The sequence below is a fragment of the Nannospalax galili genome, unplaced genomic scaffold, assembly GCF_000622305.1.
Source record: "Nannospalax galili isolate Female #2095 unplaced genomic scaffold, S.galili_v1.0 scaffold104, whole genome shotgun sequence".
In the NCBI taxonomy this organism is placed as follows: Eukaryota; Metazoa; Chordata; class Mammalia; order Rodentia; family Spalacidae; genus Nannospalax; species Nannospalax galili.
This window is the reverse complement of record NW_008353596.1, coordinates 4135638-4150776: the sequence shown is the minus strand read 5'-3', so window position 1 is coordinate 4150776 and position 15139 is coordinate 4135638. Positions and strand designations below refer to the sequence as shown.

The window sequence follows — 15139 nt, the reverse complement described above, 5'->3', positions numbered from 1 at the left end:
AAACCTTTGCTTTTGCATTTTGGTGTGTTGGGTCCTCGGTGGTCTTTTTGGGGTCCAGTGGATGAGGTACAACAAAAAGCACTGGTATATGATAACAAATAATTGCCAGACCAGTGGAAGAAAAGAAAGAACAGCAGCAAGCTCAAATATATAGGGAAATGCAATGTCTGAGGCAGGTCACACATCAAAGTAGAGAGGGAAAGACTTCAGACAGTAAAGTGTCATTCACAAACAGCACTGAAGTTCCAACTCACTCTTCAGTCAGAGACAAATTCTATATGTATCAAATCATAAAACACTATATAATAAAAACACCAGAAAAAAAGCACAAGTTTAGGGTGGAAGAAAGCCTTCGTTGTTTTAGAGTGAAATGTGTCAACGTTTACTTTTTACTTTCTGAAGTTTAAGATTAATTTGAGTTAAAGCAAAAGTAAAGATTCTAAATTATTTTTTTTTTAAAGATGTTAAACCATAAACAAAACCAAAAGGCTAGAGGCAACTGAGAAAAATCAAGTCCGTAGTTTTGGGTAGCAGCGATGAAAATCAGTAAAAGGAGTTACAGCAAGCCTAACCACACAGGAAGCTTTCAGACAAGACCCGAATATCACATAGTCAACAAAGAACAAACACCAATGTGAAGAAAATAAAGCTGTTTATACTGCTGGTAAGAATCCAAATGAATAGAGCTATGGAGAACAGAAAAAAGAGTAAACTAAAAGTGGGTGTGCCATATGATTCAGGCAATGAAGCCGGCACATTAAAGAGAGAGCTGCATGCCTGTGTTTGTCACAGTGCTGCTTACAGAATCAAAATACAGAATTAACCAAGGTGCCTAGCCATGGGTGCAAAAAGAAAACGGCACATATTCATAAAGGAGTATTATCCAGCCATAAAGAAGAATGAAATCGTGTCATTTGTAAATTTCACGGAACTCATTGAAAGAAAAACAAGTGTTACCTGTTCTCCCTCATATGCAGAAGCAAAGTGAGAACTAGAAAAAGAAAGTCAGTTAGTGTAGTAGCCACATCTGGGGAGGGTGGATAAAGAGAGAGTGGATTCCATCAGCACGTGCATGCACACATACACACACACACACACACACACACACACGTATATGGAAATATCACACTGAACCTCATTAACATGTATAATTAATGCATATTTAGCAAAAAAAATATGGAAAGAAATTCAATTTCACCAATAATGAAAGATATATAAACTTAATAAAATATCATTTCTATCTATGCTATTGATAAAATAGCATTTTCTATCTATGCTAGTGGTAAAAATTTTAAAGTTAATTAAAAGCTGGTACTGGCAACGTGGAAAGAATCTCATCTTTAGGCATCATAAAGGAAGCGTAAATTGGGAGAACATTTGGCAAAAGTCTATTAAAATTAGGAACTTACACATGCTCTGGCAACCTTTGTATGACTCAAACCCTATAAACATACCTGTAAATACATGAAAGATGTGTGTGTGTGTGCGTGTATGTGTGCGTGTATGTGTGTATAAAGACATAAACACAAGGAACTTCACTGCAGGTTTTAGTAGTAGAAGACTGAAAGCCAGAACAATAGTGGCTTAATTAAGCAAGATTAGGAAACATCCTCAGTCTATAGCAATTAACAAGAACAAAAAAGATCTCAATGTGCTGATGTAGAAAATCTCTGAGGTAATTATCAAGAGGGGAAAAAAGCAAGTAACAGTTGAATGTGCATGAAGTGAAGAAATGGAAATAAAGGAAGATACCAAATATATACATGTTCATATAAATACAAATATTGTCATGCAGAAAATGTCTCTGAGGGAGACCCAGGGGATGGCTCCCTTCCCTGTGGCTTTGTATGACTGCACTGATGACAATGGAGTTCTTCAAACCTGAGCTCTCCAGTGTGATGAGCCCTAGACTCGTGTGGCTATTGAGTTCTGCAAATGTGGCTCAAGACTATAGAATTAAATTTTTGAATTTCTTCATTATGATGATTAATCTTGATTGTTAACTTGATAGACTATAGAATCATTTGGGAAACAAGCCTTTGGGCTTGTCTGTGAAGGATTCTTTAGATTAACAGGAGTAGGAAGACCCACCCTAAATTTGTGTTAGGCAGTACCATTCCATTGGGCTGGGGTCCTGCACTGAATAAAAAGGGGAGAGCTGGCCAAGCACCAGCCCTCTGCTTCCTGAGTATGGATGCCTCAAGCCCCTGTCACCATGATGTCCTCACTGTGATGGACTATTTCCTCTAACTATAAGCTGAACTAAACCCCTCCTCCCTTAAGTTGCTTCTTGTCAGGTATTTTGTCATAGCAACAAGGAAAGTAACAAGTTTCATTTTGATTAATCTAAATGTACATAGCCATGTGTCTAAAACTTCCAATTTGAATAGCACAGACTTATACAATGCAGATTTTAGGTGCAAAGGATAATGGAGGGGGAAAAAGGGAGACTAACATTTCTCTGTACTGTTACAATTGAGAGAGAGAGAGAGAGAGAGAGAGAGAGAGAGAGAGAGAGAGAGAGAGAGAGAGAGAGAGAGAGAGAGAGAGAGAGAGAGAGAGAGAGAGAGAGAGAGAGAGAGAGAGAGAGAGAGAGAGAGAGAGAGAGAGCTCTTATTTAAAAGCAAACTTACAAGCTGGAAAGATGACTCTGGTTAAAGCACTTGCCTCATAAGCAGGAGGACCACAGTATGGATCCTTCTCAGAACCCACATAAATACCTGGTGGGTGTGGTGGTCTGTCTGTAATTCCAGCCTTGGGAGGTAGAGATGGGACCGAGGAGCAGGCTGGCTGGTGAAACTAACCTTATCAGCAAGCTGAGACACCCTGCTTTACAGAATAAGGTGGAAGAGTGTTGGAAGAAGGTTCCTGACATCAACCTCAGGTTTCCACATGCACGCATACATATATGTGCACAGGCACCCTCACACACATGCAACCATGCATACCACATATAATAGACATAAAAAGAAGAAAAAGAATTTTTAAAAATTACTGACTACCTATCCTATTTAAGTTTCCAGTGTGCAGTCGCTCAGGTCATAACACTGAATCAGGGGCAGTTTCTGCCCTGGAGAGTTCTCCAAGTGGCCTAGAATGATGAAGGAAGGTAAGGTGGCAAGCCAGGGCCAGGGAGTAAGATCCCAAGGAGGAAACCAGCAGTCTTAACCTGCCAGTGGGTTAGAGAAGAGGGGATGACAAGACAGTACACACCTAGGAGATGTCTGAGCCAGTCCTGCAAGATGAGCAAATGTCTGACACAGGTGAAGGGAAGCGTGAGGAGAAGAGCCAGGGCGGGACAGGGCAGAGGGTGTTGGATCGATGGTAAATTAAGTTTGGGGGAAGAACTGAAGGCACGCAGGAGACTGAAGAAATTAGCAAGACGTAGTCTCTGAGGACTATGTATACTCTACTAAGCAGTTCAGATTTTATCCTAAACATAAAGAAAGCCCGGGAATGTCTAAGTGGGAAGGAAGAGATCATATACCGTTTTTGGAAGACATGCTTTGCATTACCATAGAGGTTAAGACCCAAGAGGAGCTGGAGATGACTGGGAGGTGGTTGAAATACATGCATGACCTATTTATATGGTCATTTATAGAAAAATAATAAGGCTATTTATGGACCTGAAAAAGCGTTTGGTGTATTTTTCTGGAGGATGACACAATCACATTTGTGCGATTACAGTTAGGCAGCAACCTGGAAAAGAACAAAGGAGAGCGTGCTCCTGCCTCCTGCAAAGTCCTGTTCTTATTAAGCCCCTGTAGCCTAGAGTGACCTCCCTGATACTGTCATCACTATGGTTTTGCTATTGCTGCAGCTGCTATTGTTTTGCAGTGGTTGAGTTTGAACCCAGCGCCCAGGACCCTGCTAGGTAAATGCTCTCCTGTTGAGCAACATCCTCAGTCCTTGCAGGAGATTTTTTGCCCTCCCTCCCTTCCTTCCTTCCTTCCTTCCTTCCTTCCTTCCTTCCTCTCTCTCTCTCTCTCTCTCTCTCTCTCTCTCTCTCTCTCTCAAGTTATGTGGCCTATACTGGCCTTGAACTCTTGATCATCATGCCTCAGTTTCTTCATGTTGGAATTGTATGAACCACCAAGCCTGACTTACTAATTTTCCCCCATAGGCTTTAAAGCTGTTGAAGATGGCAAAAATCAGAACGAGAAACTGAGAAAGTCCACTTTACCTCTGGGGCCGGACTGGTGTGATTCCTGTTCTCATACCAGTTCTAGACCAAGTTTTCTCAGCCAGGGCACTGCTGACATTTTGTGGGTGATAATTTTTTTTTGTGGTAGAGGATGGTGCTGTGCATTATGGGATGTTTACCAGCATCCTTGACCTCTTTCACTATATGCTAGTAATACATAAACATCCAGCTGTAACAGCCAAAATTTCTCCAAGCATTTCCAAAGGGTCACCCAAGAACAAAACCATCCCTGGTTAGAACCACTGTCCTAACACATCACAGCAAACACCCCGGGAGTTTAACACATGCAACCATCAGTTTTATAGATGAGAAATCTAAAAGACTGATACCAAAAATAGTTTTCCCAATTTAGAGATGATATTTTTTTTGTTTTAGAGATTAGAAATTTATTTCTAAGTTTCAAGGAAATGCAATGGAAGAAAAAAATTCAGTCACTTTCACCTAACTGAACGGACATTTATGTTCTCTTTTTTTTCTCTTCCATTCTTTTTTCCCTTTCTCTCTCCCTCTCTCATCTTAGACATGATTCAAACAAGAATTTCTGTATAATAATTGGGCTTTGTAGCATAACTGCTATCAAAATTAATAATAAAAATCTTTTAAAAGTTTGTAAAACATCCACCATCCACTACTTCTAACCCTCGATTTTCACTTGTTCAAGTTTGAGAGGTTAAGGAGACAACACCTGAAACAGATCAGGGACCAAGGATTGTGCCCACACCATACACATGATTAGTACTGACAGTCTCTAAAGTGGATCTTGATGTCCCCATTTTACATAAGAGGGAAACGAAAGCTCCTAGAGGGAACGTGATTTGCCCATGGCCACACAGCCAATGAGTTACAGAACTAACATTTGAACCAGGGCCTCAGTGAAACTTAATTCCACATGCAGAGAATTAGAATGTAAGAATGATCATCTAGATGAATGATGGATCCCTCAGAGAAACTCCCTCCCACTTGCTCAGATCACAGACCTGTGGATTGTCAGCATCTGCAAGAGAAAGCTAGGTCTCATGGTAGCTGTCATGACAACTAGCTTTCCTATAATTACAGAACATGGTGGCAACAAGCTGCACATGTAGTTACTTTGCTAAGGCCTGTCCTCCCTTGACAGTTCCAGGAGCTTAAACATCATACACTTGAAACAAAACAACCAAATCTCATTTGATAGAGTCTCTCATTACAGCAGCAGAGGCCCAGAGACCCAGAAAGTCAGGAGGCGGACCCTTCCATCTTGTGAGATCAGGAAGCAGGATGGATGACAAGCCTTAAGGAAAATGGCACTGCTCCCCAGAGGGTATTTGCTTCTTTTTTCTTTTGGACCAATTCATTTCAGGATTTAGCTAAACAATGTAGTCAAAGGAAGAAAGAAAACACAATAAAGTTGACATAATGACTAAAAAAATAACAGGGATATGCAATTAAAATTTGAGTAATCTGGCAACCATTTTAGTTTGGTTTAATTTAGGCCATTCCTCAAATGTGCATGGTTTCCTAATTTGGGAGATAATAGTGACAAAAGTGTGCTTGTGTATATGCACACACATGTGAACACACCTGGACACACACCTCTCTAGGTCAGAAAAGCCTGTCTCTGTCCCTTACTAGCTGCATGACTCTGGCTACCTTCCTTCCCCATTTTGATGCTCAGCTTTCTCATCTGTACAAGAGGAGGCCTACTTCCAGAGCTGCAGTAAATACAAAGTGAAACGTAATTAGCAAAGTACTGGCATTCATGGAAGTTCAAGCAAATGAAGTTGCTATTATTAATCATAAGTAGTAATAATTGAAACGTTCAACCCTCTGTGAGCATCATCCTTGTACTACCCCACCAAAGGTATGAGGAAGCTTCTGTCACCCCCACCTCCAGGACTACTCTCAGCAATCCAGCCAAAATAGCAAGGAACTCTAGGGAAGTCTAGGTGCCACTTCAGGGCAGGAAGAAGTGTGGGCACAGAGGCAAATGTGCTACCACCCTAGGCCGCACCCCCTCCCGCCCATGATAGGGGGACTTACAGAATCAAGAACAAATGAAGGGGGGCACGGGGAGGATCTGGGCTGGGTCACCAGGGAGCAAACACAGGATGGTGCAAGAGGCAGAGGAAACCACATGGGCAAAGAGTTGAAGGTGCGGAGCTTCTGGAGCTTCCGTGCTGTGAAACTGTGAGAGCCTGGGGCGCAGAGAGCACAGGCTGAGGCAGAGGAGCAGAAGGAAGCTGACGGTGGGGAACAGCTGTGGACTAGCCTGCCACACAGTGCTGAGGACTTCCCATGGTTGCCAGTAGGAAGGAGGAAGCCTTCAAGACTTCCCCAAGCAAAAAGGTAATCTGATGATTTACTCTGACTTTGCTCATCCCAGGTGGAGAGCTGCAACAGAGATGAAGAGTCCCAGGGTCAGCAAGGGAGAATCCCTTGAGACAAGGGGCCCAGGCTTCCCCTGACACCCAACACGGAGGCTGCATTTCATCTAGCACAAGGACCAACTCCCTGGAAATGCCCACGTATGAAGCATAGCGCACACCTATAATCCAGGCATCAAAATCCCACTTTACATCTGGGAAACACAGGCGTGGGTAAGATGCCTTAGTTCACATAAACCCAAGGTATCACCCTCCCCCTAGGCGTCTCCCACTCTGTATGCTGCCTTCCACACAATGGTGTCTGAGTAAACCAGCTCTTGGCAGAGAAAGGTGACAACTAACTACAGCGGCCGCTGACTTAGCTGCTGTAAAGACTCCCACCACCTCTGCTTTTAAATTTCCCACAGTTTAACAACTGGCTTGCAAGCTCTGAACAAGCATCTCTCAGGAGTGGGTGGGAATTGACTCCAGCTCCCCACTGCACAAGTCCCAAAGAAATACGAACAGTCACAAGGCTCTGAGTTGTCCTCTCCTAGATTGATTAGTAAGTACCTTCTCTGATCACAGTGTTTCTTTACCAGGCTTTGTTTGAATCCGTGAGATTGAGAAACACACAATAAAACCCACCAAGGCACAGGGCTTTGGGGCCATTGGCTCTCCCACCCCTCACCCAAACTGACCCATTCCTCAGAAGACAGAAACCATGTATTTTCTCTCTCTGGGAAATATTTTGTTTTAAAAAAACATATGCACTTTTTTGTTGTTGTTGGTCTTTTTGAAACAGGGTCTCTCTATAACCCCAGCTGTCCTAGAACTCACTATGTAGACCAGGGTGGCCTTGAATTCAGAGATCTGCCTGCCTCTGCCTCCCGAGTGCTGGGGTTAACCACAAGCATCACCACACCCAGCCAAAAAAAAAACACAAAACAAAATATGTACTTTTCAATTCTCTAATAATAGCATGGATTCTTGAAGGTGACTCTAATAATACACTCATCAAACCAAGAGGAAGCAGCCAGCCAAAGACAGAGGCAGCATCATTATTCTAATTGTCCATGAAACTCTTGCTAGAAGTGAAGTAAGGAACTTTCAATATTATGGCAGCCTTTCTCCACCAAGACGTCCTCACATGCAAATTCTTTCTGTGCCAGATAATGACTCTGTTCCAAGCCCAACAGTGTTTTTAATACTTTACTTAAAAATTTTCCTCAAAATTAAAAAAAAAGGTAGCAATAAAAACCAAGACAACAGATAAAGTAAGATCTTTTATCTTCCGTTGCTGCTGTCAGCAAATATTAGAATCCCACCAACGGAAGGCAGTCTCTGGGGTTTTGATGAAAAATTGGTAGAAGCAAATGACAATGCTGTAAATGAGACCTCACCTCCGAGAAACTGGAGTCAGAAAGAAGACTGTGTCATCAGGGAGAAGCTTGGGGGACAGATAAGGCCCATTTTTAAAAAATAAAGATGCTGAAAATGAAACTGCCAATCAATGCTGCAGCGTAATCAATGTGGAGTTCCTCAGTCAGCACAGGTGGTTTTGTTTGTTTGTTTGTTTGCTCCAGGATATCTTTGAGTGTCTAGGCTGGTGAAGTTCTGGCAAGGTTCTTGGGATGTGAAGATGAGGAGGGCACAGTGGGGCAGTGAGACTAGCCTGGAGGAGACTGAGAGTGGGGGCCGAGGAGCCAGGGAGGAGAAGGAACAGAGGGCTGCAGAGCGGGAATTCAGAAAGGGCAGGTGCTGTGGGCTTTCAGGAGGGATACCGAGACTGGTACAGGGAGGCTAGTTCTGCTGTTTCTCCATGTCCTCCTACCCTGTTGGTGTTGGAGGGAAGGTGAGAGGGGTTGAGATCTGAGGCCAAATGCCAAGACCCCATCACTGGGCTTTGTGCTATGGAAGAAAATGGAACAGCTGAAAGATGAGGCAGCTTGGCAGCACACCCCAAGAGCTAGTACCATGTGGCTGGGGCTTCCCTTCCAGTCAGCCACAGTTTCCTATGAGCAGCCTTCTCCAGCACCGGACTCCCAGGGGCAGAGTGCACCAACCAGTCATAGGACCTGGGAGGGCATCCCAGATTCATAGCCTCTCAGTGTGGCTCAGGGTAAATTGCTTTGCTTCTCTGAGCTGTATTTCCTCTGAACATGCAGCCTGGTCTGTGTGAGTACAACCCAGAGCAGCCTTTCTGTATGGGATAGTATACAGAAAGTGCCAGTCAGTGTTGGGAAAAGGGTAGAAAGCCAAAGCTGAGTAGAAAAGCAACATCAAGTGTGTTTAGGTCTGAACTGTCTACTGGGGAAGTTTTATCTCTATTTTTATTTGTTTGTTGTGGTTGTTTGATTTCTAAAAATTACTTCTAAAATATTTTATTAATTATTATTTCTATGAGCGTACTGCCTGCATGCATGTAAGTGCATCCATGTGGTACAATGCCCTTAGAGATCAGAAAAGTTGTGAGATGCCCTGGAACTGGAGTTACAGATGGTTGTGGGTCCTCTGCAAGAGCAGCCAGTGCTCTTAGCCACTGAACCAGCCCCTATAACTGGTCCTTTAAAAAGGACTAGCACTCTTACCTCTAATTCCCCACCTCATTGTTAATGTACTCATCAGCCTGACAGGGTTGTTGAATCTGACCACCACTCTGGCTTCTCCTTACTGGACTGAGCTCTGAACCTGGCCTATAGGCATTCCATGATCTTTCCCAAGGTGCTTTAAATACTCTCCTAGCAAAGCCTGCTTAGATTGGAGCCAATGGAGCCATGTCTGAATCCTGAATCAGGGCATGAGCCCAGCAAGGAAACTGGGAGACCATTCCAGAAGACTGGGCCCACACTGTGAGCCACCAATCACCTCATGCCTTTCCCTGTGCTGGGAACTAGAAACAGAAGAAAGCCATTCATTTTTTCTAGATCAGAGACAATAGGCTGCAAGTGTTGGGTGTGCTGGTGAATTGAGTGGAAATACAGGCCTAACATGGCTGTGCAGAGCCCAGAGCAGGCCCTGGACCAGGCTAAGAAGACTCAGATAGGCTCCCACAGGAGGTGGCGCTGCAGGAACTGTCCAGCACTGAGAGTGCCCTGCTTTCTTAACCACCCTTGTGTCGTCCAGGAATGTGTCTTATATACAGCGCAGAAAGACAAAAACAAAGAAAGAAAGGGGAAAAGAAAAGGAAGAAGACAGGTATGCTAGGACTGGGCTAGGACCATGCAGGATGGAACAGGGATTGGCAGACATAGGGAAATACAGCACCACAAGCTGGTTACTTTGTCTGACATCCCCTGACTGAGCAACACTGAGAAGTCCCTTGACTTCTCTGAGCATCATTTTTCTCACTTGTAAAAGTGAAACAGTAAGAGTAACTAGGTCATAGGATTGTTGGAAGAAAGAATGGCTAAAGAAGTATTTTCGCACATCATGATTATTCATCTTAGAACTAGTGTGTTGAAAAATAGCCTACAAAACCCCATCTTTCTGTTTCATTTTGTGACCCACTGTTGGTGTGACTGTGGGTTTGGAACACGGTGAGTTCATCAGTGGGTAAACAACCAAAGAGAATATATGCCCCTCGCCCAGAATAGTAACCCATAGTTCAGCAGAGAGGGGAAGATCATGTGCCATGTGGATCTATCCTTAATCTACAATTAAATGCTGACAGTTCCACTGTGAAATCATGATTGCATAGGACTGGAAGGAAGGACGGGGGATGACAGGGGTAGGGGAGATGATAGAGTGAGGATGACGGTAAACAGAATGTACTACATATGTTTATGAAATCATCAAAGAGCAAATTTAATAAAGACCATTAAAAAATAGTCCACACTTAGGCAGAGACATAGCTCTAGAGGTGACTGTTAAGAACCAGAGGTCACCTGTGAATCCTGACATTGAACTGGCTACAACCTTTAATGGTTCCTCCAGATCTCACAGTCACATCTCCATAGGAAAAGAAAGGAAGGCTCAGAGTTCAACCAGCAGACAAATCCAGCTTATTAGGCAGCTAAGAATCAAAGGGAGGAAACCAATGATTATTTATTAAGCACCTAGAGCACACAAGAAACTTTGTTATCTCAAGATTGGGCCCTGTTTTGAACAATGAGGACTTGGATACCAGAAAGGCAAAGTGATTTCCCAAAGCCGTAGACTGAGACTCTTAGATGAGTCCAGCCTCAAAGCCCCAGTGATGCTCTGAATGTCCCTCAAGCCCTTAGCCCAATGGTTTTCAAATGTAACACTCAATTCCACTAATGAGCCAGTTCTGGGACAAGTAGGCCTTGGCACACAGGCACCTCACATAGCGATGCCACCTTCCATACTGTTAGCACTTCTAACCAGCACCTCTACAGCACCAGCACTCTCTACACCACTGGTACTCTCCCGAGCACATTAACCTTCCACGACACCACAGCCATCCACAGAACTAGCACCATTCATGGTACCAGTGCCCTCCATACCATTAGCACCTTCCATCATACCAGTGTTCTCCCTACCTAACGCTTCCACGTTGTCAGCATCTTCACAGGAGCAAAACTTTCCATAGCATCAACACCTGCTATAACAGCAGTACTTTCTAAAGTACTGCCGCCTTCCACAGCACCAGAATCTTCCACAGCAGGAACATCTTCAGCAGCACCAATATCTCTATAGCACCATATTCTCCATGGCACCAGAAATCTCAACAGCAGAAGTGCCTTCCACATTGCCGTCATCTCCACAGCACCAGTACCTTCTATACCACTAGTATGCCATCTATAACATCAGGACCTTCCAGAAATCCAAAGCATCACCACCTTCTATTCCACCGGCATCCTCTATAGCACCAAAATTCTTCATTGGAACCAGTGCCTGATATAGCACCAGCTACTTCCATGGCACCAACACACTCCAGACCAACACTACTTTCTTTCTGTAGTGCCAGTTCTTCCAAATACACCACCACCTTCCATGGCACTAGCACCCCTGCAGCACTAAAGCCATCCACCCTACCCAGCCCTTTCCATAGCACCAGCACTTTCAGAGCAGCTGTACCTTCCCCAGCAAAGTCAGTTTTAGGAGCTTCTCCCTTTCTCTCCCATCCCATAATTGCTAGAATTGCTCTCTTCAGATAATTTTAAAACCTGAAATCAGGAGCTGTTCCAGCTCCATGAAGGAACTATGGTAACTGAGGCCACATCTTTGTTGTTCTCAAGGTTATCGCAGCCCTGGGCAACCTTTGACTGGCACCAAGCTCTCTAAGGCTAACTGTAAATGCTGACTTCCAGGCCAGCTTCTCCAGATGAAATCTCCATCTTTAGCTCCAGACACATTTTTACACATTCATTACATCCAAGGATGGCAAGACTGCCTCCCATGGCTTTTAGACTCTCCTCAGTGCATCTTTCCAGACTCTTGCCTCCCTAGAAGGTGCCCCTACCACCCAGTCTAAGGAATGGATTTTTTTCAACCCCCTTTTTCCAGCAGAAATAAGTTTTGTGATTCTGCTCCCACAACAAGCTCCATGGATACCCGAGCCCCTGTGATCTGACTCATGGAAGACCCTTAGACTCTTAATTACCACACACCGTCCTCCCCCTCCTTCCACAGCACCCTCCAGCTAGCAGATGCATCCTCTCCACAGCCCAGAGGGAGCTCTCAGAAGAAAGCTGAAAACCAGGCTAATTAACACTTCAAGCTTTACATAAGCAAATGAGAATTTGCTTCATTCCTTCCCCTTTTTTTGTTCCAAAAGGCAAGGCTCTTCTCCACCCACACAGGACTGTCAGTGCTGACAAAGGGCCGCCAAGGAAACACAAGCCTCTTCCATCTCTGCAGACTACAAGGGCCAACTGGGCTAAACTGCAGGAGAAGCCTTCCAGAGGCCTGGACCTTGGCAGAGCTGCTCCTTTTTATTCTCTTAGCCGACCCATTTGTGCTCTATCTGGCAGTTATCTGCTGTAGCAGCATGACTGGATAGCAAGGCCGGATGGCCCAGCTCTGATGTTGATACTGTGTAGCTGCGTGAGCAGCTTGGATCATGTCTCTGAGCCACAGTTCCCCTTTGAGAAACAAGATTGTACCAGTTCCTTCTTATCCACAGGGTATAGACTTCCACTCCCACTCCCAGTGTGTGTGTGTGTGTGTGTGTGTGTGTGTGTGTGTGTGTGTGTGTGTGGTGTGTGTGTGTGATGGGGGAGGGGTTGCATGTTCCACAACACATATATTGGAGGTCAGAGGACAGCTTTTTGGAACTGGTTCCCTCCTTTCATCTTTTTGTAGGTTCCAGGGATCAAATGCTGAGCCATCTCATTGGCCTGAAAAAGTTTCTTTTTTTTTCCTTTTTGAGATAGGATCTCACTATATAGCCCTGGCTATGCTGGAACTCACTATGTAGACCAGGCTGGCCTCAGACTCACAGAGATCTGCCTGCTTCTGCTTCTTGAGTGTTGAGATTAAAGGTGTCCACCACCATGTCTACCACACCCACCATGCCTGGCACGGAAAAGGTGATTCTTTAAGAAATTATAAAATAGTCTATCACAGAGATGTGGTTTTATTTATGGATTCAGGAGAAAGCTGTTGAAAGTCTTGTTAAATACTTCAATTTGATAATAGTACTACAGTAAATATTCTTGCATGTGACTCTGGGCATATGCTGCCAGGACAAGTCAATTTTACCCCATGGCCTGATGTACCCACATCATCACCAAGGTCCCCAGCTTCCCCTCAGACCTCTGTGCTTTTTCCTAGGGTGCTGTGTGTAGCTGCAGCCAGGCCCACATTCACTGGGTCCACATTGTGCAGTAGAAGCTGAAGTGATAAGAAACGAACAGCCTCTACCTCCTGAAAGGGAGGCTCACACACCCAGACACTCAAATACAGATTCAGTGCAGAGAAAGATCACCAAGGGCAGAGAGCAGCCAATCTGTTCATCTGTGGACCTCTCCAGGCCCCAGATAACCAACCAAGGCAGCATTTGCTTTCACGCTCACAGTCACAGTCAGCACAGAACAGCTCCTTCTGCAGCTCCTTCTGCTCAGATTTCAGTGGTTTTTGCGTGTTCTATATACACAGCTTCATAGCAACTGGACTACTATCTCCATTTGAGAAATAAGGTTTAGTGATCTGCTTGTGGCTAATGGGTAACATAAAGAGGAAATAAGGCTCAAACACATCCAGCCTGTTCCCAATGTCTACCCACAGAACCTCTTGTCCTCCTGTCCCTGTGGCCAATTTTGCCTCCTAAATGAGTCTGCCTTTCTCTATCCACTCATGAGCCTTGTCTGGACCACAGCTGAGTTTTACTTGGACAATCACAGTATCTATTTCCTCTTCCCTCTTGCCCTCCAACACCCCATTAGCCATGTAAAACATAATATGACTTTTCCCCAGGCTTCAGAGGCTTCCTGTTGCTGTTAGCATACAACCCACGATCCATCCATACAGCCTACAAGACTTAGAACTGTCCACATCCTGCCCACTTCTCCTGACTTACTCTTTTCTCCCCATTATCTCCTAGAGCCCAGCCTAACAGCCATTATTCCTACCAGCGCTGGCATCCCTAAGCCTTTGGGCCTTTGTATAAGCCATGCTGTCCTCGGTCCCCAGCACCCTTGTTTTGTGCCTGCTGAACACTGGCCCCCTCCCCTGCCTCAGCTCCTAAGTGGATCCCTAGGCACTAACCTCAGCTTCTCCCTTCATCCTTACAGAGCACACGTCACAGCTCTGTCATGAAATCCCTCACTGCCAGGAATGGACACTTGCCAATCCTTCTAGTGACCCTCACCAAGAAACAGAAGTAACCATGAGGCTTGTTCCACCAAAAAGTCAGCTTTTCTGTCCTTTGGCCTTGTATGTTATTTAGAACAGCTATTAGCTGTTCTAAAATTTGAGTCTCTTCATACATTTCTGTCAGGGTTTCAGAAGACTGTGATGAAAAAGCCAGAAGAGGACAGGAAAAGTGAGGGTAGCCGACATTTGTCAATTATCAAATTCGTCAGGACATTCTGAGATCATGTGATTAACCTCAGCCATGGGGACAGTGTGGCTTTGAGAAATCCTCCAGAAATAGCCTGTATCACTTTCCCACTCCACAGTGTCTCTGTACCACCACTAAGTGCCACCTTTCCTCTACTTGCCACCCAACCAAGAAACTGACCGTAAATTCCGCAATCTTCGGCACCCGGAACTTCCCTTTGTTCCTCTGCTCCGGCTGGTACTCTGTTCTTGTCTTGACGATAACCTGAAATGTTTGGCCAGTGTTAGTGCATGCAGAGATCTAAGCGTTTCCCTTTCCCTTTCCCTGGCAACTAGAATTTAATATCCATTGCATAGAGATGAGGAAACAAAGGGCCCCTCTCCCAAACACACACAAAAAAGTTCAAATGACCCGTAACACTTCCCTGTTCCAAAAAACACTGGTGATAATGTGGATTACACCTTCCTAGGTGTTTGTGCATTATGAGTGTTTTCTGTCTAGGAAAATGCATATCCTGTTTTGATGATGTAGATTCACATATCATGGTCAGGTTTATAGCCTACCTTTACCATACCACCCTGTGTTCTTCTCCAGTTTCTAATTTCCAATGTAAACAAATATACA

The 15139-nt window shown here is 44.4% G+C and overlaps 1 protein-coding gene across 1 annotated transcript in view; it reads right to left on the bottom strand.

Annotated features, from left to right (window-relative positions):
• Nsg2 (neuronal vesicle trafficking associated 2) overlaps nucleotides 1-15139 on the bottom strand; it is a 60698-nt gene that overhangs the window by 30206 nt on the left and 15353 nt on the right. The window contains exon 3 of the mRNA XM_008850782.3: nucleotides 14696-14779. Coding sequence (XP_008849004.1) covers nucleotides 14696-14779 — 84 coding nt within the window. The remainder of the gene's footprint in view (nucleotides 1-14695; nucleotides 14780-15139) is intronic.